The sequence below is a fragment of the Haemorhous mexicanus genome, chromosome 11 (assembly GCF_027477595.1).
Source record: "Haemorhous mexicanus isolate bHaeMex1 chromosome 11, bHaeMex1.pri, whole genome shotgun sequence".
NCBI lineage: Eukaryota > Metazoa > Chordata > Aves > Passeriformes > Fringillidae > Haemorhous > Haemorhous mexicanus.
The window spans coordinates 20261062-20287030 of NC_082351.1; the positions used below are offsets into that span (position 1 = coordinate 20261062).

The following is a 25969-nucleotide window of genomic DNA, read 5'->3' on the forward strand; positions in this document are numbered from 1 at the left end:
ACAGCAAAGAGCCCACTTTTAGCTCCTCCATAAAACAGCTACAGTTACCAGCATTCCTTGCTCCTTCTTGAGTATTATATTCAATAATATTAATAGGCTCATATTTACCATATCTTAAAAGCTAACAATCCCATTGCCAGCGCTAATTAAAAAGACAAGAAGCAGAAAAGAAGCAGTGGATTATTTCTTCAATATGGATTCACGCCTAGATTTAATAAAACCTGCTTTAGTGTTATAACCTTACATTTGTTTCAAGAACACTATAAAAGATAAGTCTGCTTTTTGTTGTTTATTGACTTGGAGGGTTTTCTTTTGGATCTGTAATACAGCATTACAGCCATGGGAAAGCAAGGAAGGAGACTGTTTTCCCTGAACAAAACAACTGCTTTTGCTACCCAAACACCATGTCTGGGAGGAAGAAACCAGCACAGCTATTGAGAGAGAAGAACAGGCACTAAAATGAAGCACTGGTGAGGTTCAGCTGTCCCAAACCCTCTCTGTGACCTTACAGAAAGAACTTTACCTCCAGCTACAAGTGAATGCCACAGCCAGCTGTTCCAGAGGAGACACTTTGGGGGTTCTACCAGACACAGAACAGCCCTGTCCCAAACACAGAGCTCCCACACCTGCACACTCAGCACACTGGATGCTTTCAAATTTAGCCTTCCAACAAAATCCAGAGCAGTTGCTTTCCACACACACCTGTCCATCCTGCTCTGAGCCTGAAGAAGAGGGATGACATAGGAGAGCAGGTATGCAATGCAACACAACAAAGATAAACTGCAGCCACTCTCCCCAAAACCAGAGCTATTCCTAGGTGAGCTCATCTGCAGATCAAGTTTCTCATTTAAGCAGAGGCCAGAAGAATTCTCCCAGAGACTGCTGAGACTGGACTGGGAGGATCTGAGTGCTCCAAATGCTTTCTTATCCATGAGGAAAGCTATGTTGCATCTTGCTTCTAATTTTTGCTGCAAGATGCTGGGCCCCACTACTTCTAACAAGTTCCATTCTCCTTCCCTGTGCCTGTCTGACCTTTCTCCTTCAGTGAATCACTTAATTATGTGGAAACAGAAATACAAAACAGTGATGGTTTAAGAACACAAATGCTCCAGCTTCATCCGTGAGAGAGCAGCCAAATCCACCCAAAGTTGTGGATCTGCTGCTGATTCAGGATGCCAGAAGGTACTAGGGAAGATCCACCCTCTGCCCACACAGTCCTTGGGAACAGCTAGGGACCTTACCCTATTTCTGCACGTATCTCACTGATTACTGGAAAAAGGAGGAAAAAAGCAAGAATGTCAGACAGTCAGGGGTCTTACAACATTTCACTGGTGTTGCAGTTCTTTCCTGGCAGACATTTTTCAGTATCGGTGATAATAACAAGGAAAATTTAAGGAAAACTTGATTTGAGCACGCCAACAGCAACCACATTCTTTTAGCTTGTGATCACTCTAGCTCAAATAGACAAGATTTTTTTCCCCCCTCCCTTCCTGCACTTAATTTCCAGGTAGAGTTTGTTAAAGCCTGAAATCCCACCTGAACTTTGGAAAGTCTTAAAAAAAAAAAAAAGGGAAAAAAAAGAAGAAAAAAGACCCATACACAAATATTTGGCTAAGTGACCCATAGCAAATTGCGTAATGCCAGTTAAAAGTTGTGTTTTCTAAGTATCAGCCCCAGAGGTTTTATCTGAAATAAAATCCTGATTACTTCAGATTCTGGAGGCAAGCTGTGACCTTGCTCTGCATCTCCAAATTTGAAACATTTGTGTTGTGCCCCTCGATAACGATGCCTCTTGCTAGAAAGGAATTAAATCCTTTCCAAAAGTTGCTTATTTTATTTCATAAGGTAAGAAGGCCCCAAATGTGCATATAAGAATTAGTTCAGCCTTGAAGCTTGATCAAAAGAGGTCACCTAAACTTGGAACTGTAGTGCTCTACCAAGCAAAAATGACCCATCTCCAGGCATGCAGCTGCATGCCCAGTGATGTTTCTGTCTGTAACCATCCCAGTCCTCAATCCTGTGGTCATTAAATGAGAACCAGTATTAGGTCAGCACACAGAACACAAGGAATTATATCCATTTCTTGCATCCTTCTCTTTGATTTGCTGGGGAACACGCTCTGAGAGCTGGGGGCAAAGGGGAGAACTGCACTGATGAGTTTTACAACACATTGTCAGAGAGATTAAATAGCCCAAGACTCCTCAACCTTCACTTTATCAGCCCTACTTTCAGTAGCCTGGAAAAAAAAAAAGGAAAAAAAAACCCAACAAAACAAAACAAAAAGCAAACAAAAACCCATAAAAGAAAAAGAAGAAATATGATTCAAAATAAATTGAAAAGCCCAACTTGTAATAAACCGGGCACTTGCCCCAGGCTTCAGGGATGTCTGAGACTATACACTCCACAGACACAATCTGTAGCTTTTATAGGGGAAAAAGAGATATATTTGCACTATTTAAAACAGGTTGCAAATATAGTTTATGTTTTGAAAATGTAGGGAGCACGGCTAACAAAATACAGAATGCAGCAACAAAACAAGCAACACTATCCTACAAAACTGTCATTATATAATGTCACTGTTTACACTAAGCCTCCAGAAGATACCTTCTGTTATTTTTTTTTAATTAATGGGGTGCTATGCAGTTAAATAAACTCATGAAGAGCATTCACAACTTCTGCATTTTTACTCAATATCCCAATCTTTATTTACAACATCACTGTTATAAATTACAACAGTACTGTTAACATTCTTCTCACTTGCTGGGATACCCAGTGGAGCTCCCCTGAATATAATGCAGGAAACCATGGCATTTGATTCTGTTCTTATTTAAAGGTTTTTAAGTCAGAAGAAACTCCACTGAAATCAGGGGCTACGCTACTGAAAACAGCTGCAATTCTGCTGCTGCTCCTCAGGCACTGCCAAACAATCTCCCTACATGCAGCTTGTCTCCAAATAAAGTTAATTTAGTTCTAAAATATCAGCAATCCACGCAACTTCTTATTAGTGTGAAATTACTTAAGCCTTAATTCAGCAAGGTACTTAAGCACATTCCTAATTTTACAGGCATGAGACATCCCAGTGACCTTAATCAGACTAGTCATGCACTTACATTTAGGCACATGCTTAAGCATCTTGCAACGTTAAAAGCCACGATGAGGAGCAGTTCCATGTGAATTAAAAGCTGCTTTACACCTTCATAGGCACACTACCATTTTAAGTTTGAGATAGATATATATATATATATATATATATATATATATATATATATTTGCTACAAATAAGTGGTTGCACCACTTATAAAACAACCCTTAAAGTATGAAGATCACTGGAGGAGGAACAGTCTTTAATAATCTGAATAACATCAATCAGTTAAAACAGACTTTTAATTCATATCTGATGCTTGCTGGAAGCCTTTTGCAGTGTATACACGTGCTGGCTAACAACTTTAAAGCATTCCTTTGCAGACTTTCCCTAAACAGCACTCCTGACTGTGGAACTTTACTGCTTATGAGTAAGCATAAGCAAATATAAGGGGAGAGAGCACACCTACGAAAACAGCTGGGAACAAACACACCACTGCTGAATTTTCACAGAGATGCAAGGCTAAAAATCAACCCAGCAAACATATTTCAGAAGCTCCATCCCTTCAAAGAGCCCACAGAAACCTAAACGATTACAGCCTGATCCTAATTTACCAGGTGAAGTAAAAGCAGCTATTGTAAAACAATAAATAAATACAGAAATAGACATGGGCAGCCTACAGAGGACTTCTGGATTTGGATGTGCACATAACCCAGGTGATTACTTGTCTAATCCAGCTTCTGCATGTCCCTGCTTGTACCTGCACACACAACAGCAGAGCTCTGGGTGCCAGTGTCAAGGTGCTCTGAGGACTCAGGTTTATGCAGTTATTTATCAAAGACCTCAGAAGCAAAATAAAACAAAACCAAGACAAAGAAAAAACAATAATCTCAGCAAGTGCAACTAAGCAGTAGTTTCCCCTTACCCTTCAACAGTTAGAGAAAATTTAGGGCTTGTTGGTGTCAATAAGTAGTTATAACAAAGACATTAGCAATAGTGAGGGTAGAGAATGCTGCATGAATGTTCTCAGCATGGTTCATTGACAACTGATCTAAAAATTGAATTATTAAGGAAAAAAACCATTGATTCTAAAACCCAGGCAAGGTAGCCAGCCTATGTTAAAACTTATTTAATTTTTCCAGTGCTGCTTCATTCCTAAGCTCTCAGAGCCACAGCTTTTCCATTGAAAAGCAAAAGACATTTTACGCACAATTTTCCCTCTACTAGAAAGAGGTATATTGTGCCCTTCAGTGAACATAAAATTGATATTATCGTCTCTTAGTTTATATCTCACTACTTAACCTTCAGATTAAAAGTTATTAGATTTGAATGACTAAAAAGACATCATGTCACCTTCCGTTCAATGCTGGGAGATGGCAGAACTTGGGGGAAAAGTCTGAATGATAAAAACCACAAAGTTACTGGGAGCATAAAGTTGTTTTTCACAATCTCTGATGAAACAGCAGAAGCTCTACAAATGCAGTCATCTTTTCACCATGTTGTAATCTTCAGTTATGAGGGTACTACAATACAAAATCAGACACAATCCAATAGCCTGCATGGAGTTTAATCTATACTTTCAAATGGCTCCTTCAATAGTAACAGCAGTTTAATAATTAGGCTTTATGTCTCTTTGGACAAAATGACTCAACACGGACGCTCCCTTAAAGTCTAACAAACAATTTTGGTCTAACCCAGTTATGTCAATATGAAACAAAGACTTTATCTTGGATCTAATTTAGCAGTTTTGCTCTACAGAGATAAGTCCACACCATGATCAATGGGACTGTAAAACTCCTGATGTGGTCTGTAACCTCTCCTCACGGGTTTGCAAAATAACATGAAACTCACCAATACAAAAAAAAAAAAAAAAAAAAGGCATTTCTTTCATTTACACTGCAATATATTCAGATTTCTTTCTAGTCAAATTTTCTTTTTGATCTGCCCAATTAAAACAGCCTCTCAACAATACACCAAATCCCCCATTCCTTATACATTTTCCTTGTCTTTGAACATGAACAAAATCTGAAGAACCCACATATTCCCTCTGGAGGTCGATTCCCTCAATCTAACACTTCACATCTCAACATTTCATGAAACAACCTCTGTCAAAGGGCCCAACTATGGCATCTTCACACATACACCCCAAACAGCCCATCTGCAGGCACTTACTTGGGCACAGACCAGAATCTTAGTCCAAATTTTTTTGTCTACCAAGCCTTTTTTTATATATGAACAAAACTGTATTTTTCACTTGCAGATATTTACTGGAATAGAAGCACAAAACAAGATACAACAGGAAAACCCCCTTCTTTCCTTACTTGGTGGACACATGGCAAAACTAGTATTTATCTAAATTCTTTAGAAAGCTTGAAGTGACACTTCATAATTACAGTATAGTACAGCTCAAAGACGAAGTGAAGAAAAGAAACTTCCCCCCAATTCTTTACATAAACCTCCTCCTTCTTTCTCCACATACCAGTTGCGTTTGTATTTCTATGCCAGTTTGTCATAAACACGGCCACCTTGTAACCCTTTTTATCAAGCAATCTATGCACTACCTAAAAGTACACTACACTCCATCAGACAAGCTATAGGTTTACATTATCCAAACATTCCGATTCTGCCTGCTCAGCGCAGCTTGTCAATAAATGCAAGCAATTGCAAAACAGCAGTGTGTGTTTTTTTCCTTAAGAGAACACTGATAGGAGCCTGCCAGTTCTGCAAAATAAACCCTTTGCAATCTCTGCAGCTAATCTGTCAACAAATTGCTATTAAAGTCATACCTCCTCAAAGTTCAAAAGCTTTCTGGATTAGACAAAGATACTGAGTTTTATACTCATGGGGCAGTACTTGAAGTTACAGTATCAAAGTGGATCTGGCTATTGATGTGGAGAGGTTTGTATTTCTGCCACCATGCAACACAGCACTTGGTGTCTTGCTGCTATGCATCAGGATTCAACTTTGTTATCATTCTCTTTGTTCAATTCATAGTCTTGTATCACTGCTAATAACGTGAAGAACACTTTAATGAATAGTCCTGAGGATAAAAATAAAATGCAATAAATAATATTTATTTTATAAGCTTAAAAAAAAAAAAAAAGAACTGTCTAGGACTGAGGCATCAAACCTTCTATGTGAATAGATGTCAGAGACCACTGAAGCAACTACAGCTGTGATCATGAACATTAAAAGGCAGTTTGCCCCTATGAGTCTTTATTTATTACTGCTTGGTAGGAAGGAGTCACCCCATCATTACATCCCTTCTGCCCAAGCTTCCATCACCCAGCCTGACCTTCAGCTTGTGGGTCACTCCAACACCCATTCTGCACCTCCCAAATGTTTTTCATGACTCCTCAAAGCCAACAGCTGTTGCCAGACTCTGCCTGGTACTCTGTTCCCAGGTTTTCTGTTCTGTCACTTGGTGCTGCCTCTGTGGGCACTCCAGGACGAAGCTCCTGAGCCCCACTACCTGACCCCAGACAAAATCCCTGCTTCATCTCTTTAGGAAGTACAATGATCCAGGTAACCTTCATGCCTGCCCCAGACTTTATAACCAGGTCACCAAACCCCTGCCCATTCCACCACATCCTGACAATCATTGCCATGAGATGCTGACTTCTGGCACCTGTGGGGTCAGCAGCAGTGGGAAGGCCACCTCTCCTGGCCCCAGCAGGTGCCAAAATACTGTGAGAAAAAGTTCTCTTTCCCTTATACTTGGTTCTGAGGGTGACTTCTATATGCATTTCCACTTTTACTCAACTCTTCTACAGACATACCGTCCCTGAAGAGTCACTTTTATTGCTTTGCCTTTCTTACTTCACCAGCATAAACATCAGTTGGCGTTACTTGGCTTTATTATAAATAGCAGAACGCATCCCCACATTTGCTACTCCCAGCTTAACAGTACATTTTATGAGATTGCTAATGCTAAAATAATTGAGCATCACATCACTCTCTGTCTCCTTGCATGGCAGAATCACCCTAACATGACATGGGAAGCACAAAACTTGTCCTACAAGTCCTCCCTGTACTCACAGCAAGAGTGATCACACCATGCACTTTTCCTGCAAACATATGAACATCTGTGGTGCTCCATATTTTTCCATGGTAAAATATTTACAAGTCTGCAAACCCATTAAAACTTCCTTAAAAACCCCTCAAGTATTTCTGCTTTCCTCTCTCATATTAACAAAGCTATTAGTCCTAATAAATTCATAAATGTCACCAAAAATGTGACCCTAAATTTAGCACAGATGCTTTCACAAGCCATTGTACATGCAGGTTTCACTGTTCTGCCACGCTCATCATGGGAACACAAAACTAACCACAGCAGCATAGCTCAAACTACCCACCACTGATTTTTTTTTTTTTTTTTTTTACAAAACAAGTGCCAGGTGGCAAAATGAAAAGATTTGAATGAAATGCTCTTAAGAAATAGCTGTTTAATTCAGAACTCATTCATTTGTATTGAAGGAGTGTTTTGTAGAACGCATTCTGTTAAGTGACCTGAGAGCATATGTTGTATACGGAGAAACATCTAAACATTATGCTCCATGTTGTATGTGTATCTGTAAATGCTTGCATTAGCTGTCTGAAAACAACGGGGTTTTCTTCTTTTCAGTGTTTAAAAATGTTTTCCAAACACCAAGGTTGATATTTTTATGCTAGCTCCGATTACTCTCTTATTGTTATCAGGATTGGGTTTGTTGGTCGTTTTTTTATTTAATAACTGTTTTAAACTTTGCAATCAACTTGCTTTATAAAAGATAAACTCCATAGAGAAGTTAGTCATCAAAACCAATTAACAGCAGAATCCAAACACAGAACATAAAGGTCTTTGAAGAACTTGGAGAAAAGCAAGATCCCCAACCACATTCTCTGTACTGGCAGAGGATAAATAAACTCCAAGCTAAAATCAGAGCTGTGTGAAAGCAATCCCAAGCCTGGCAATCCCATTCCCAGCCCTGAGCACTCAGGTCTGTGCTGAGCACTGTTTGGGGAGGGCTGGAGGACTGGGAATGAATGGGTGCCACTCCTTAATTGACTGAATGGGCAGCTGAATGACACCAGCCATTACATGTGAGGTGACAACATTATCCGAGACATCCTGAGCTCTTGGGATGGTTACCAGCCTTGGGATGGCTGTGGAGAAGCCCTGGCACAGTGGTGGAGGAGTAGAGGTCTGAGCCATTCTGGTCCACCATGTGCATGTCAGCATGATCCCCCCCTCCCTGTTTCTCTCTGCACAAAGCCTCACTGGAAAATTCCATAGTGCTCCTATGGAAAACACAGTGTAATTAACTCATTTTGATACTAAGCCTTTTTTAAGATGAGACCTTTGTGTTGAACATATTTTACTCCTCTTCTACTGTCCTATATTAATCAAAGCTGTAACCCCTGTTGTCTTTGCACTACGAATCAGAATGTGCCCCTGGCAAAGAATGAGGGAAAAGTCAACAGGAATTAAGTTTCAGTGCAACTGTTTACTCAACTGTGGCCTGCAGTTATTGAAATTTTATCCATGGTTTTGTGTGACTACTGCAGTAATGAATTCAGCATGGCTGTGATTTTCTCACTGATGGTATTCTCACTTCAAGTAAAAACCTGTAGGACGAAATGATTGAAACAAGCAAAGTCTGTGCATTTAGTATCATCCATTTTTCTGACTTGTTTAATTATGGCAGCTTTCTGTCTTAGGTTGGCAAATGGGGTGCCCTGCTCCTCCTCAAGCCTCCACTTTGCTTTGTTTTTGAGCACAGGTTTTTTTCTTCTCCACAACAACCTGCTAAAAAGATCACTGTACACTTAGGGGAGTCTTAACCAGCTGCCAATCGCTTATTTAAAAGGTTTTAAGAATCCTTATTGCATTAGAGAAAGTGAGGGTTAGGCGCGAGTGTATTCACCACGGCTCTGCTGCAGCCTTTGTTCCCAAACACATTAATGATACATGCCCAGCACTTTGGTGTAAAATTTCCTCAGAGGGCCTCAGAATTTTATCAGGGAAAAGAAAAAGCCAAACCGTATTATGTGGATAATTTACACTGGTGAATTTGGTCACTTCCCAGAATATACACTAATTAAAATACCAAGGCAAAACGCACAATTTGGTTCTGATTGTTCTGAGTTGAGGAACACTGACATGGATGTACTTATTTATTTATTCTGACGTTTTGCGCAGCAGATACCTCTGCAGCCTTCCTCACTAATAGAAAACATTCTGTTGATAGAGGTTGCTAGGTTATATTAAAATTTGTTGCAAAAACAAAACTTAACATAAGCGTATTTTCCACCCAGTGACATATTTTGGAAACCAGTTATTTGTATACAGCAGTTCACCCAATTGCTGCCACCAGACTCAACACATTCAGGCAACGGAAGCAAGCCCTGATCTTTGGGTGTTTCCAGGGAATGATTACAAAAAGGAGCCCCGGAAGAGAAGTCCAAGGTTTCCCTTTACACTAACGACTGACTGCAATCCCCTACGGGCAAGAATGTCACAGTAGAGTCCTAAAAGCATCCTCTGCCTGGCAAGTACAAAGGGCTTGGGAGTGGGGGGGTTAAATGCTTCATGCTTTTCCTGTAGGTAGGAAACTTGTAATGCATCTTACAGTACCTGCTGTTGCTGGAGATGTGCTAAATCTGCAGCCCCAATTTCAACGGAAGGTGTCTCGCCGTTTGATCTCACTTCCCGCAGGCTGCACTCTAGTAAATGGTTGCCACCGCTCGCTCCATTCTGAATGGCTGAACCGTTACTTTTTGTCTCAGTCCCAGATTCTTGCATCATGACTCAAAAACCTGAAATAATTTAGGGGAGGGGAGGGGGAAAAAAAAAAAAAAAAAAGCAGCTGTTAAAACAGTTGCTGTATATAAGGAGACATGCCCTGTTTTAAATCCTGCCAAAACTGTAAACATATGTCATTTTCCTTCATACGATTTATCTTTCATTAATGGTTCATGCTACTAGTTTATGTTTATTTATCCGTTGGTACAGCTATAATTTTAGTAAGTTAGTTCTCGTCTAAATATAGTATTATTTGCTCAACATCTTTTTTCCCTTAGAGAAAAAAAAATATTTTTGAACGAACACACAGAATCCATAATTAAATTTCTCTAGTTACATCTGGATGCTTTCCTTTGAAATGGATGAGTCATTCTTGGCAACATATGATGGACAATATCAAAAATGTGATATATGCTGTGTAGGGGCATGGAGGTGAAGCAGAGCATTCACTATTTTGGTTTTCACTCACACCATGATAGTGCCAAATTAGCACCCTTTATTACTCTGAAGCAATTCAGGCTTAGTCTGGGATGTGCTGAACCATCATCACTTCTCATTTCAGAACTGCTAACAAATGCTCTCAGAATTACTCTTGTTGGCCAAGTTTTTGGCTCTGGATTTCAATGCTCTTATGGCATTATAGTGAGGAGCCTCCTGTGTTATTTGGTAAACATCATCTCAGCAGCCACAGTCCCCTCCAGTCAGCCCTCTCTACTGACTCTTGGTGTCAGCCTGGGTGCTTCACACTCTGTGCCCACCAACAGTGTCAGTGGGTCACAAGCCTTCAATGAGGATGAGGATGTGTACCCATCTCCTCACCCCAGCACCCCTGGGATGTACACACCTTCAGGAGCAAACATCAGCACTGGTGCACAAGACTTCCCACACAAAGCACATATGCTGGTTTTCAGCTGCAAAGCACTAACTCAGAGCTTTATGATGACTTGTTTAAAAAGTATTTCCACCTTCAAAGCCCCAGCTTCTAGGATTTAAATACCATTAACCTGTCTGGCTTCCACCAGCCCATCCCTCCTCTCCCCCTCACCCAGGGGAGATGGGGTATGGAAAGCCAAGCTGTGTATCCCAAGCACACTGCCAGCCCCACACTAACCATATGGACATGAGAGCCAAATGCCCCAGTGCAGGATACTTCACCTCAGAAGGAAGATGTTTTATCTTCAAGGAGGAACTTGTTTGAATTCAGTAAACCAAGCACACGGATGGTAGCTGGACAGATTCAAACGTTCTGATTACATTTAAATAAATTTCAGCTGGTCTATGGAAACTTCTTTCAATCTGTTTTGTTAAATCTTCAAATTATGCCAGGGGACAAAAGGGCTTGGAGACTCATTATAAAGCTTCTGTCAACTCCTCTGTAAAAGCTCCAGAGATCTAAACAAACCTACAGCTTTCCCAACACCACTAGGAAATGCTCTTGGATTTTAACATGATCCTGCTCTGATACACACCAAGTATGGTGTGTTTTTCATTTTCAGCACTGTAAGGAACGCCCATAAGCATGATAAGGTCTAAATAAGTGTTTACATCTAACAGGCAAGGCTGGATTACACACCAGGCAGTGACTGCATGGCACAGGCTGCTTTGGAAGAAGACACAGGAGTGAGAATCCACAGACAGCTCCCAAGTATCTCAAAGATATACCAGGCAATTTTTATATGCTATACTGCTAAAAAAAGATTTACCTCTTTTACCCCATGACAAATCAAAAAGAAAGAACTGATGTAATTTTTTTCTGCTTCCACCCAAATTTGTATTCAGGTCCCAACTGGAGAAAATGGAGCACTACATTAATTTACCCCAGCAGCAGATGAAGACAGTGATGACCACCAGGAAAAATTCCGTTGGAGGGTTAAACTCATGCCTTTCATTGTTTTGGAGCATGACTGTAATGGTGGGTGGCATGTCCCCACCTCACAGACTGAAGCTGATGGAGGAAGGACACACTCAAGAATTAGAGGAAGGTGCCTCCAGCAGCACTGTGGTGGAATGAGATACTAAAACCCCTGTGCCAGACCAGTAAAGAAGTACATCTCATTTTCCAGCACTTCTGATGCAACAAATGGGAAGCGAGAACCTGGATAAATAAGTAGTAGGGTCAGAGGAAGCACCAAGCAAAGCTCTGACAGCAGCAAGAAGAATGTGCACCACTGAGGAGCAGATCCATCACTGCCTGATCACGATTTGTTGGCTTGCCCTTCTGAGCGAAATATCTCCGGGACACAGAAAATAATTCACAGCCAAACTGGTCAAGAAATTATTTATTGTCTCTAGGACTGCAAAATGGTCCTGGAAAGAAAAAACAGTAGAAATAGCAACAATTTTTCTAACCTACAGAACTAAGAAAAAGATGGATTATTTATTGTATTTGGTTAGAAAAAGATCATAGTTCTTGAGAACCTTTTCCATGACAAATTTCATACTCTCTTTTACCTTTTGAAGAACCCCAGCCAGTTACCAGCTCAGCTGCACAGGTGCCATGACCCCTGCACTGGTTGAGACCACCCTACAGATCCCAACAGGACTGGCAGCAGCTACCAAAGAAATGAAGCTGGAAGGAGAGTTTGCTAAGGGACCATGCTTAAACTTTCAAAAATTTAAACTTTTCAAAAAATTATTTTAAAAGCAGAAGTGAACATCTTTAAGCACATCTTTTTTTAAAAACACCAATATATAAGCAGTCAACTTCTATAAAACTTAAACTAGGTGCCTGTACAAAACAAAAGCACTTTGTTAAAATACCTCCGATAGAAAACTGGTATTTCAAGGGAAAAAAAGATAAAACTGTTTATTTCATCACTGAAGTCAAATGTGAGTTGACATGAATAATCACAGTTTGGTTTGATCATTAAGTGTCATGTCATGAAAAATCAACCTGTGAGAGCTTTCTGCAAGAATGACTATTATTTGTCTTTTTGAGCACACCTAAATGAGCTGAGGTGATCGTACACCGAGGATGGCTGAGATAATTGTCTCTTCCCAGCACAGAGGAGATGAACTTACAGGAGCCCATTACTGAAGTTTGTCGTTCAAAATTGTGAAAGAAAAATGCAAAGCAAGGTTGACTTTATGCAACATAGTTAGGTTCTGTGGGAACTGAGCTGAAACTCCAGGTGAAGTATCACAAACCGTGATTCTGGTCTGAATACAACCAACACAGTGCTGGAGAAGCTGTTATGCATAATGATTTATTATAAGAAATAATAAAACTCCACAACTACTTCCGTGACGGGCAGGAAACCTGGTTCTGACTTAAGAAATTTAATGGTAGAAGAGCCCATGTCTATCTCATGTGTTCTAGAAAGCAGAATGATTCTCTTATCAATTCTGCAAAGAAAAATGCATTTTTAGTGCTTAAAATATGTGGGTTATTACCAGTGTAAGTATTTTTTTCCTATATATAGAAAAGTTCTATGCTATTTCATGTTACAAGGGATACAGAATGACTCTGAATTATTAAAGGGATACAAGATCTTCTTCCCCTATGAAGAGACCAAAGGTAGGCTGCAGTACCAACAACAGCTTGTGAAACTTTATCCTGAAATCAAGGAGCACATAATGAAAGAACTGTTCTGACTTAATGTAGGCTTGGTTTAAAAATTTCAGAAGAGTGATCTTCAGATTGCCATTTTAACCTGCACAGAACTTTTTCTAGCTTTGATGCAGTCCAACACAAAGTCAAAGCCCTACAGCTGGGGCCATCTCTTTGGTGAATATGTTATGTTCAAGGTAATTGAGCAAAATTTCAGTGAAGCAAAATCTAAAGAAGGCACTCTGTCAACAGGAGGACAGCAGGTAATCTTCCAGATTACCTGGAGAAAAGCATGGGACAGCCAATTTCTTAAGGACATGGTCAAAACTCAGAAAACATAGGTCAGATGTGAACTTTGCCTGAATCAAAATAATCTTTCTGATGACACATCCAGTGTCGATGTTTTGAGGTAAAAAAACCCACAGAACCTAAAGGAATCCTAATTCTGAAAAAGTTCTTTGCTAATTCATTAAAAATGCATCCATAAAGTCCATAACAGTGCCAAGACCAGATGCTGCTGATACACATCTCAGCTCCACTGGCCTATTAAGATGAGCAAGGTTAAGCATGGAGATTAGTAGACAGGAGGTGGGCGCTGAAGTGTGCCACTGCTGCAATTCTGCTACCAGTATAGTTTCTGAAGACTAAGCAGCATTGTTTAATGTCAGCATGAGGGAGGATTTACTGACTGAAGCACCTGTCAGAATAAGGATCTACTCCAAGTCTGAAAGACTAAGGGACTGATATTCAGATGTCTCTAGATGCTTCACCATACACGGAGGCATCTAGTGAAGCATTTTTAAGATTCCTCAATAAGTACCAATCTATATCTTTAAGCATATCCTCACCTTTAAAAAAAACATCCCTGGGGTCTCCTGGCCTTAAAAATCCCTGTTTAAATATGCTTCCAGACTTAACACGGACTACAGATTCACAATGCAGCTTGTGTGTTTCAAAGTTTCTTCGAGGTCCATGATTATATTTCAGATGTTAGTACTTGGAGGTGTTTACAAATACACATATGCACATAAAGATCATTAGGCATTTCTATCCCTTGGGATCAGTGCTACAGCAAAAATGTTTTCATAATACAACCCTCCTTTGCCACATTTGTGAAAGATTTTAAGCTAACAAAAAGTTCAGTCTTTATTTTAGGGCAGTTAATTAACGCTGACCAAGTCAGGCAGAAGTAAATTAACTTGGCTGATCAATTATTTATATGAAGCAGAATAAATGCCCTTAAAGAACTTGGCCTAGCCATGAAAGGACATGTAAATTAAACACAACACAGATTTAGAAAATGTATTTCTACTTCTATAAGCAGAAGAGTCAATGCTAAAATCAGTTTTAAGTGAGTGATCAAATCACACGATCTAGCCCGAAATTCTCCAGCAGGCATTTTATCCATACGTGCATGGTTTATAAATAAAAGTTCTACCTATTTGTCACAAGCAGCTCCTCAAAACAGGCTCAGGAATAATTTTAGAGCATTTATACATGTAATTATTAAGAACGAAACAAAACAAAAAACCCCAAACACAGTTTGGAAGAATTCCACAACAACGTAACGCTGCAAAGACAGGATTTTACCTCTTGAAAAGAAAACGTGCTCTGGAGTGCGACCAGCAAGGGAACACAGAGAGCAGGAGCAAAGCTGCTGCCTCCCCACAGCACAGGGACAAACAACCTGCAGCACCAGCCTGGCACTGCTGTGATCCAAAACAAGGACCCCAACAGCTTTCCCAGGAGACCCCTACCCCACTCACAGGTGGTCTCTTTTAGTCCTGGTATCTTTGGAGCAAGTGCCCTGCCAGAGAATGCACCTCAGGCTCCACATCCTACCACCAGGAGTGAATTTTTCCAGGAACATGTTTTGATGCCCCCCAGCTGATGCCAAAACACCCATTTCCTCCAGCTGACACCCCGTGCCTAAGCTGGCGAGGCAGCCAGCAGCACCGTCCCGCAATCCATGAGTTCAGTAAAAGAAAAAGGATTCACTAGTGGAAATTAAAAGCCTTGTGTAAGGTAAGGCTTGATGTGCCGTGGGGGAAGGCGTACAGATGTTCAGCTGCTCATTTACTAAATTACACCATGTCACAATTAACTGTGAATCAGCCAGCTTCACATGAGCAGCTCAAGGGCTGCCACCATGCTAAGTGCAGAAATAACGCCGGGGAGGGAAGTCCAAACTAGCCAGGTGGACCAGATGACTTCTCTTTGCCTGTGTTTGTGGTTAGCACGACTATTAGAGAGAGCTATCCCAACATATGGCATGATTTAACTAAATCAGATCATGCTGAACTCACCAGCCTTTCTCAACTTACAAAACCCTCCGCTCTCGTCATTGCAGATGGGTGAACACCCGTCATGCTTTTAGAGTTTTCAGTAGCCGTCATTTATCCTGCTGACAGGGTGTATTTTAGGTATAATTATGTACTAACTAACTATAGATCAACTGTCAGTACATTAGGGTACTTTTTGGATAAAACTTCATGCTTACCCCTTCGAAGGCCACTCGCCTACACACTACTGGTGGCTGCTGAATTGTGCAGGAGTAGGAGAAGGGAGAAGGGGATTCAAAGTGCAATTAAGGATCATCTTTAGGAATCAACCAAAATAGTAGCAAACAGAGCAAATCAGGCTTTGCTGTCCTAAAAAGTGATGCTGAGTCACGTCTGACAGCAGGGCTTGGAGGAGGAGAGGCAAACCTGGAGCAAGGCAAGGGAAGGAACACGCACGGGATGTGTGGAAAGAGGAAACAAAGAGACAGCGACGAGGTGAAATCCTTTGATATTTCCTCAGCTTAAAGAGGTAATTCAATGCATTAAAATGGATCCTTGAAATTTCAAAGGATGAAACTCGCACAACAAAGATTGTCGAGAGTGCTATTTTCTAGGATTAGAACAAAAACGTACTGGGATTTGCTATATGATCTTACATCGCCGAGCAAGACTGTACACTTGCTGTTATGCAAGCACCATCTTCCAATAGAGAATTTTCATAATTATAACAGAAAGGCGTAAATTTTCTAATGCATGGCAGTTCAAAAAGTAATCAAGAGAATGAGCCTGAGGGCTATTTTAATGTATGCAAAGCTAGTGACCCACAGTAAATGGGAGGTAGGCTTCAATGAATGCAAAGTAATGCACACATACTAAAGACCTGGTCTGATGAGGGACGGCTAAAATTAACACCCAATTAATTTCCGAATTGACAAACAAATGAAAGCCATAAATCTACTTTCTCATTAATTTTCTTGTGGTATAATTTAAAGCAGTAATATGAGGGCAAAAACTGAGCATTATCCATCATAAATATCAAAAAAGATAGCACTGTAACACCATAAATTATGCATATTACCTGTTGTTAAAAATGATTAATGTATTATCAACTTTATCGTGCACTGTATATGTCTAGACATATCTAAAATCTGAAATTTCATTTAGTGCTTAAGAAATAAAGGGTCCAGAAGAAATGGGATTACCCTCAGCACATCCTTGGCTCTGCCTCCTGATGCTCTCACCTCGGCTGGACTCATCCCAAGCCTTGGGCCAGTGGAACCTGAGCACATGGCAGAGGTGATGTGCTGGCCTCCCCAGGAAGGGAAACAAATCACACTGCTCCTGGAGCATCCCTGTGGGCCACGGCCCTGGCACCTGGTTTACACAGGGCTGCTCCCCCTCCCTGCCCTGCTGACGCTGGGGTAGAGCTACTTGGTGATGCAGAGCCATAGAAAGGAGACAGAAGTAAGAGGAAGGAGCAGGAAAACGTGAAGCTGTATCTACATTCAGTGAATGAAAAGCCCATGCTTTCAAAAAGTGGTGGAGTACAACACCTTGGCCAACAGGAGACGAACACAGGTTGTCCAGCCTCCTCCCTGTGGGTCATAATGGTCACCAGCCTGGCTTTTTTGCCACCTATTAAGTGTTTATGTCCTCTTGCCACCCTCAAATCTTCTGAATGGCAGCTCCTGTCTAGAAGCAGACTGCCACAATTTTTAACTTAATTTGACTATGTGCAATGGCACAACCTCTTTCACTGTTGAGTGCATGGCTCACACTGCCTGGGTCCCTTCTTCCCAGCAGCAGTGTGTTATCATCAGGGCCACAGCAACCTGAAATCATTTGGAGGCAGCTCAGTGAAAGGCTGAATGATGCTCTGCAGGAGCTAGAATTTAAAACTGCTGTGGTGAGGAGAAGGGAAGGGGAATCAGGGGCCTAATCCCTCTTGTGCCACACTGACTTATGGAGAAATCATGGTCAAACAACTTAAGTTGTCCGAGAACCACTCAGTGCAGTTGCCCCTCAGGAAGTCTCTTCTACTGAGGGTGTTGCTGACCACAATCAGTAAGAACAGAGATTGAGCAAATCCAAGAAGAATTAGTTGAAACAGACATTAAACAGTTTGCCATTTACTCTCAAAGAGCCAGAGCTGGTCCCCATGAAAAACCAGGGCACTAAAACATACCAAACTGTGAAGACAACAGGTCTCACTCCCTTCCACGAGGTAACACCCAAAGCATTAAACAGACAATGAACAATCCAACTTCCTCAAATTAGATATTTGCATTCTCTCTTCATTTTACACATGCACACAGAAGTTACTCCCAGTCTCACCTTGGATAAATATACCCCTTTTGCAAAGCCAGCTCTATCTCAATCTATGCCTCTCAGCTTGACAGCTATTAAATCCATATTCAGCATGAAGCTCATGCCATAGATGCATAAAAGCTCTAGAGCTGGGCCACTTCCAAGTGACTGGCAAATATGATGTAATCATTTACATACCATCATCGGCAGAGTGAGGTTCCTTCCTCTCTCTTGGGGAGAGCTGTCTTTCAGCCGTGAGCTTGACAGAAATCATCCTTACCATCACCGGGATCAGTTTATTTGGAAGAAAAGGAATGGCGAGTGGCCAAAAAAACCCCCAAGCCAAACCAGAAGCCAGAGTTCACTGCACCAGGCGAATCCATGACTGCTACCACATGGACACGAGCACCATGGCAGCAGAGGAGTGACTCCTCCAGAAGGAAGGTCACCAGTGCAGCACGGTGAGGTGCAGAGTGCCCTTGGTGCTGGCCCTGTGGTCGGTGTCCCTGGGGAGGTACCCACCTGCTCATCCCAGCCCAGGCATCACAGCACTGTGGGGCTCCCTGCCGCTCCGTGCAGAACAGGAACAGAAACTGCAGAGCTGTTCTCACAGCCAGGACTTATTTGTTTGCATGCACACTGCTCTGAGCTTGCATCACAAACTCTTGCAGTCTGCCTCACAGAAAAACAGGTGACTGTTCAACCAAATAAAAGACCAAAGTTGCATTTAGTAAATACAGTCAGTTTGTGCCAGACAGCAGCAGCACCGCTCCAACAAGATAACATGAAACCTAGTACCAAGCGCTGGCTGTAGATGAATTAGACTCCCACCCTCCATGCACGTCTCCATTAAAGCATATCTAAACTCTCTAGCAGCCTCCAGAAGTCAAAAAACCACCCCAAAGCCAGGTGCAACTCTAACAATTCTGCACAATGCCATTTTCACTTTGTTCAAGGTAGCAAAGGTTTGATTCATGGCAGTAACACGAGTCAATTAATGACCAGCTTGTCCACTTACACACTTCAGGTACCTCCAGCTCCCCTCCAGCCCTGACACTGCTCCAGCAGCCCAAATGAGCAGTATGTTTGGATCACTGATGCAAACTAGGGAATACAGGGGATCATATTTTTATGTATATTTTTTTGCTTTCTTTTCCAAGGGTTGAAGAGGATGGTCATTTCATTTTATGCTTTCTATGAATGTGTATCGAAGATATCTTAATAAATGAATTCACATACAAAGGTATAGAAAACCCCTTCACATTTTAACAAATGAATTCAGATATACAGGAATAGGCAACACATTCACACAAAAAGAGTTAACATTTCTTTCTCAAGGTCACTCAAAGAGGGTTTACTCCCTCTGTGTGAAAAGCCCAAGCCATTTACTGTTAGTGCTAACAGGTCCTGCCTGGCATTTGAAATCCAAGCCCCACTCAGAAACAATAACAAACAGTAATTTTGAAAAACAAAGATGGTGTGAGCAAGTTTTTCTTGCTCATTTTCAAAACAACCCAAAAGCAACAACTACCAGGATGGCTCTCTCTAATTAGGACTCCCAGAAACCAAAGAACAAACAGGCAGCACAGAGAAATTAGCAGATGTAAACACAGTTTTCCAGTTATAAAAAGAAGAAAAGCAGCTCCGTCATCTCACTCACAGGAGGAGGAGCAACAAAGCGCGTTTTTAAATTTGGTATTTTCTCTCCATTCAAACGGCTCTGCTTCTAAAACAGATTTTCCTCAGATCTCCTCAGAAGTAAATCTGAAAGCTTTGCCTTTCCCAACCCCATCGAGGGCACATGCATCAATTAAAATCCGACATGAGAGAAGAGAGAAACCGAAAAGCCCCCGACCAAATGCTAACATAGAACACAAGGCCGTAGTTTTGGGGTGATTACCTGGTTCATAGCCCTATCCCTTTATCCTAGACCTTCTACCTCCTTGTTTGCTCCATGCAGGATTTTCTAGCCATCAGCCATCTACCGCTGTGCTAGTCGTCTTGTAGGAGTGCTCTCTCCCTTCTGAAAAAAGCAAACAACTGGATAGATATCATTACACTAAGGAAATCTCTTGGAAAAACCAAACAACTTGCTAATCTTTCTAGCCCCTTCACCCAAGTTAAAGATAAGCAAAGCAAACCAAAGTGAGTTTCAGCCACATTCCAGGGACAAGCTCCCCTTTTTCTCCTTTATCAAAATCCCAGCATTTAAAGGTTTTTTTCCAGACCTTGCAGGATAAACTGCTGCTCACACCCGCAAACAAAGCAATATTTGTTTAATAACTGATTGCTGCCATGGGTACAGTAAACAAGGGGCCCAGCATTTGTGTTTATGAACAAACACATCATCTTGCAAGAGCAATTTAACATTAACCAGGTGGAATAATCAACAGATTTCATAGGTGACACTCGGGGCAGGACTAATGTAAACAGAGTAGGGAGGAGAAAGGGGCCACTCTTAGGGAATCAAGGTTGAGGCAAATGCATTACAGAGTAAACAGCTGGGAAGAACTCAAGACAAACAAATAGTCATTCTTCTGACATTTCGAGAAGCAGAAAGGTTGTACGTTACATGCATCAGCTGCTGACCACCATGAAATCAAACCAGTTGGGGACCAGGCCTTCTTGTTTACACAGTGCCATGTTTGCTTATAAACAACAATTTGCTGTTACCAACCTCGCATTACTCATTGCATAAACGAGCAGATCAAGTGAAATCCTGTTAACTCTTCTGTGGATTGAGGGTTTTTTCCTCCCCTTCAACAACAACAAACAAAAAAGCCTTTGCAGTCTTGCTGTGCAACCTCAAGACAACAGGCAGCAGGGGAAAATACAGAGCTGTGCATCTGTTCTGATAAAGGGGAAAGAAAGGAGTTGAAAACACTTGAAAGTGTTTCACAAAACAAGATTTACCGGCCAAACCACTGATGTGAAAGATCCATTTGCATTAGAAAAAAAAAAAACAAAAACAACTGAAAACCCAGAGAAACAACTGCAAAAGGTGGGGTACAAAATTTTCATTTCACTCCCAGAGCAAACAAGCAAAACAACAGCTTTCAACACAGCCCAACCAGCCCAGCATGACCATGGACACGAGTCATTTACACACACACCCATGGCCATGCCAGGGCCCTGCAGCAGCAATGAAGCCATGGTTCAGCCCTCTTCCCCCTCCTTTCTCCTTCCCACCCTAAGCCTCCTTGCCTCTGCCTCCCATCATCATTCTCTGATCTTTGTAAATCTCCCCAGCTCCTCTTTTATGACCCAGAAGCCACTTGGATGTCTTTTAGAACCAAAACCTCAACTGCCCCCAACTGCTCCCACCCACCACCCCTCTCTTGGGCTGAGGCTTTGTGACTTTAGTCCTCAAGGTGCTCAGGACACCCAAATTCCCTGGGTCTGCCACCTTCCAGAAAGCCTTTCCTTCCCCATCTCTCATCCCTGTAACACTCATAAAATTTCCTATGGCAGCGTTCCTCCAGGGAGGTTTCTCTAAGTTGTCTATCCTGAACACGGATTTTGGGAAAGATCTGAAGTACAGCGAGAGAAGATGGATGGTCCCAATGGTAGAGGTTAATCCAGGGCTCCGGGTTACATTCCTGCCCTGACACAATCCCTGCATGGGACCTCCATGGGTCTCTTCATCCCTCTGCTATGTAAAAGAAGCCCTTTAGGTTGTTGCACCAGTCAGGTGGGGTTAGTGGATGTAGTTGTGGGCTACACCACGGGTCCTTTTTCCTCCCAGCTGCACCACTGTCCCTCCCTGGTTCACCCCCTACCTTCTGATGAGCACCAGCATCACTGCCAAGCACTGAGGAAAATCATCCCAGTCTCAAATCTATGAAGCATCCAAGGTCACAGCTGGCCCTGGCACTAATCTCCCCTCCCTTGCCATTTCATGTGCAAACAGCATGATGGCCAGAAGCCTCCCCCCTCATCATTTTTTTACAAGTTTTAGAATATTTGTTACTTTTTTTCACAGCACAATCCTGGACATCCACAGCTGGCCAAGAACCTTCATTTTCTTTCTCAGAAAATATTTAGCCTTTTGTTGTAGCAAAAAAAAAAAAAAAAAAAAAGAAAAGGAAAAAAAGGAAAAGGTTCAAAACCACGAAATCAGTACAACCTACTAATAAGACAGGTATTTAAATAAAACCCAAATGCAGTATTGTTCAGGCAACTGCCTATTTTTTAATACATCAGGTTGACAGCATAATAGCAGGCAGGATGAAAGGTGCGACTCGAGGACGGGGTTGGCGTCCGCACACCAGGAAAACAGAAGTGCTGCCCCATTTCCTGTGCTGCAGCAGAGTATTTCTGATGTCTGGGGCTGCCGGGGACTTAACTCTGAATTAATGATTACACACAATACCCTCCTTTCTCCCCTCCCTGCAGGACAGCGAGGGCCAGCCTCACCGAATGACTGTGGGCAGGCAGGCACGGGTCACGGGGGATTTAGATATTTCACAGCAGCTTCAAAAATTTAGACACTGCAACCTGAAGGCTTCTGAAAACATCAAGCTTCACATAAAAGTCCTGATATTTCCCTACTTGAGACAACTGCTCTCACCTCAGCCGCGCTGCCTGTTCCACGCTCCTTTTCCAGCACGTAAAATCACAGTTTATTCAGTACAAAGTAACTACACTATGATAAAAACTATAAGCATATCATTCAAATGCTTTATTGGTCAAATAGATGGATGCTTTTATTAGTCCAACCTTTTTTGTAATGGAGTGCCACTGATGACCCAGTGTTAGCCTCATTCCCTGCTATTAATCACACTTCTAAGAGCTCATTTTGCTTTAAAATCTTAAGAAATTGCTATAATTTAAAGACATGGTGTCTACATAATGGGAAATGCTTCACAGATTGTATCATTCCATATAACACAGAATTTTTATGGCAATGCTGACCACGATACCAAGGTATTACAAAACTTGAATATAATATTTTTAATATAGAAAATCTAAACGTAAACTTCCTTTTGCATTTGTGGTTTGCCACATCCATAATGTTTTAATCACAGCCTTTTGGGAGTTGCAGTTTTCAACTGCATGTGGCTTACACAGATTAACACTACAAAAACACTCCCTGAACAAATATAAACAGAACAAAACAAAATTAAATAAAAATTAAATAAAATACAAGGATGGACCATGAGAGAAAGACTGTTCAAGCTAAACTTTTACAATTTTCACACAAGGCATTTTATCCTTTTCTTGACTATATTATCTCCTTCCTTTTTTGCACAGGGAAAACAGATGATGTTTACTGTGAAAAACTTTTACGACAAAGTGGAAGCATCTTACGAATTTACCTACACAGAGAATTAAATTAATATAATGATGGTCCTAACCCATATTATTAAAATGTACTTTGCAAAATGTTTTGACAGTGTTGACTGCTGCAGGAGGGAAAACACATTTAAGACAATTTCAGCCAAATGCAGAAGCAGAAGCCTTTCATTTTTCAAATGCAAAGTAAAAAGCATCTTTAAACATCTTCTCATGAAAGAAAATGCAGTGCAATTATGTTATATGGCACACACAAAAGCATGTTCTTTTCCCCAGTTCTCTAACAAGATATTAGTACCTCCTGGCCTTAGGAATATTATGTGTAAATCACATCATATTCATAGTGTCTGAATTAATTATAATAGGAGCTGGAGAGAAATGTTAACTTTCCAGGTTGTTGCTAAGGATTAGCCCTTGTTTACAATTCTGTATTTATAGAACAGGAAAAATTTGTCAAATGAAGGGCAAAGAGGAAAGTAAAAACACAAATTTAGCTTTGATTTCAAAACAAATCAGATCTTGCAACCATTCCCTGAGAAGAAAACCACAGTTTTTAATGTGAAGATGCAAATGAGTCTCAGAATATAAAAATGTTTTATAATTCTGTGCATTCAACACTACTAGATGTTATTTAAAGAATTTATGTTAACATTTCTCATCCTCACACAGCAAGTCCAAGATGCCGCAAACAGCATCTATTTAAAATGGATCGTGTTGCTGTGGGGCACGGGGTAGCTCAGGAGGCTGGTGCAGAAGGGAGAAGGACATTTGGCCCCCTGGCACCAGACTGGGATTCATGGACTACTCCAGAGGGGTTAACAAGGCAGCGGGCAGGAGGAACAAGCCCCTTGCCTTGAAAAAGCAGAACAATGGCTACAAGGAGATGTGCAGATCCATCCTGAGGGAAAGTCATGACTCTCAAAACCACGGCAAAGGACACGATGGTCTTCCCAAATGCAGTGGATCTGCGAGGTGAACAAACACTTCAAGAGGAAAGGCACTCAGGAACCCAAGAAAGGTCCTTCATGCTAAACACGGTATTTCTGCTGAGCCTCGTGAGGCTGGATGGCTGAAGGCTCAAAGTCTGTGGGATGGGGTCCCAGAGAGCAGGAAGCCAAAGCTCTGCAGGGACTTGCAGGTCTCAGGCACCTTGGCAGAACTGGCCAGGGAAGTTTGTACTGCTCCCTATTCTGAGGATAAAGAAAGCACTTCGGCCTCCAGCACTTTCATTTCTTTGCACAAACAAAGGCACACCCACTACAATTAAATTGCAAAACCCTTTTCATTAGGACTCCTTGTTTTCACACACTTCAAGCCTTCCGAGACCTGCAGTCCCTCTCAGGCTCCCATCAGTGTGTGCCTTGTGTGTGGAAAACTAAGCAAGGGCTCTTTAGTGGTTTCAGTCTATGGAGAAACAAATGGAAAAATGCTTTTTACCCTTAAAAAAAGCCCTGTAACCACCAACTTCTGAGCAGGGTGACTTGCAAAAACACTGGGCATCCACAACGGAGAGCATCTAACCCCCCACAAGAATCAGGCCCATAACACAATATAAAAAAATGCACTTAGCTAAGCTTTTGTGGAAACACAGATGGACTCTTTGCCTTGCCCTGTCCAAGGGTTGGGGTTCTCAGATTACAGCAAGGACAGAACAATGCATCAGGGATACCACATATGTCTGTGCACACAGGCGTGTAAGCTAACACACAAACACACACACCCACACACGTTATCCAAGCACCCAGCACACCAGTTCATATCATCCAGAACAGCGTAAGGAGGACAGAAGAGGTGCCTTCATCCCCAGTTTTTTTTTCATGTTTTCTTTCCCAGGAATAGCTCCAGTCTTGGTCCAGAGCAAGGATTCCACCCATCACATTTCTGTGCAGGAGATGTGTACACGCAGCACATGTTCCTCAACAGCCACACACATGGATCCCAAGCACCCAAAAATACAGTTGGTCCTCTCCACACTGGCCCAATAGAGAAGCGGGAAAAGAAGCATGATTTTTTTTCACCTCAAAGTTTCATCCTCTGCCTGAGAAAACTCCCTAAAAAAGCTCTGTCGAAACCAATTTGTTTCTAACTCCCCCAAAAAAGCACATATGCCTACTTTTGAGTCAGGATGAAGGAAACCAAGTTCTTAATCCCACTTCTGCATTCACCCGTGGCTAAGGAGCAATGCCCACCTCCAATCCCCCATCAGCCATGGCTGGGAGAAGGAGAGGCAACAGCAGAGAGGATTTGCAGGACACCACATGAGCTTCTCCAGCTTGCCTTGGCCAATAACAGTGAACAATCCTTAGCACTCCTGTGGCTGCCCATATCTTTTTCATGCACAATGCCAATGCAACAGAAAGACTCCCGACAGACAGCACTGTGGCCCCATGACCTCTCCAGAACCAGCTGTTCAGCCCTGGGCTGCGAGGGTCCTTCACAAGCTCTGCCAAGCTCGGCAGAGGTTGCTCTGTGCTCCAGGAAATGGCCTTTCTGGTGCTGAACCCCTGGCAGCAGGTGGAGGCTGTTTGCAACCAGAAATGAGTGTTTAATGTTCAAAATCTGCACTGAAGACAATGTCTGAACATCTCCAGCCGCATGCAGGTGCTTGGTCCCACAGATGTGCTGGCTCCTGAACACTGTAGAGCTAAGGCATGTGGCTCCCTGCTCCA

At 41.8% G+C, this 25969-nt stretch overlaps 1 protein-coding gene across 9 annotated transcripts in view; it reads right to left on the bottom strand.

The window, feature by feature from the left end:
* The window catches only part of FOXP1 (forkhead box P1), a 378956-nt gene that overhangs the window by 153427 nt on the left and 199560 nt on the right, over positions 1-25969 (bottom strand). For all 9 annotated transcript variants that reach the window (XR_009487903.1, XM_059856810.1, XM_059856811.1 and 6 more), the window contains one exon: positions 9699-9880. Coding sequence is in view for 8 of the 9 variants with exons in the window: in XM_059856810.1 (XP_059712793.1) it covers positions 9699-9869 (171 nt within the window). In the remaining variant the exon portion in view is untranslated. The remainder of the gene's footprint in view (positions 1-9698; positions 9881-25969) is intronic.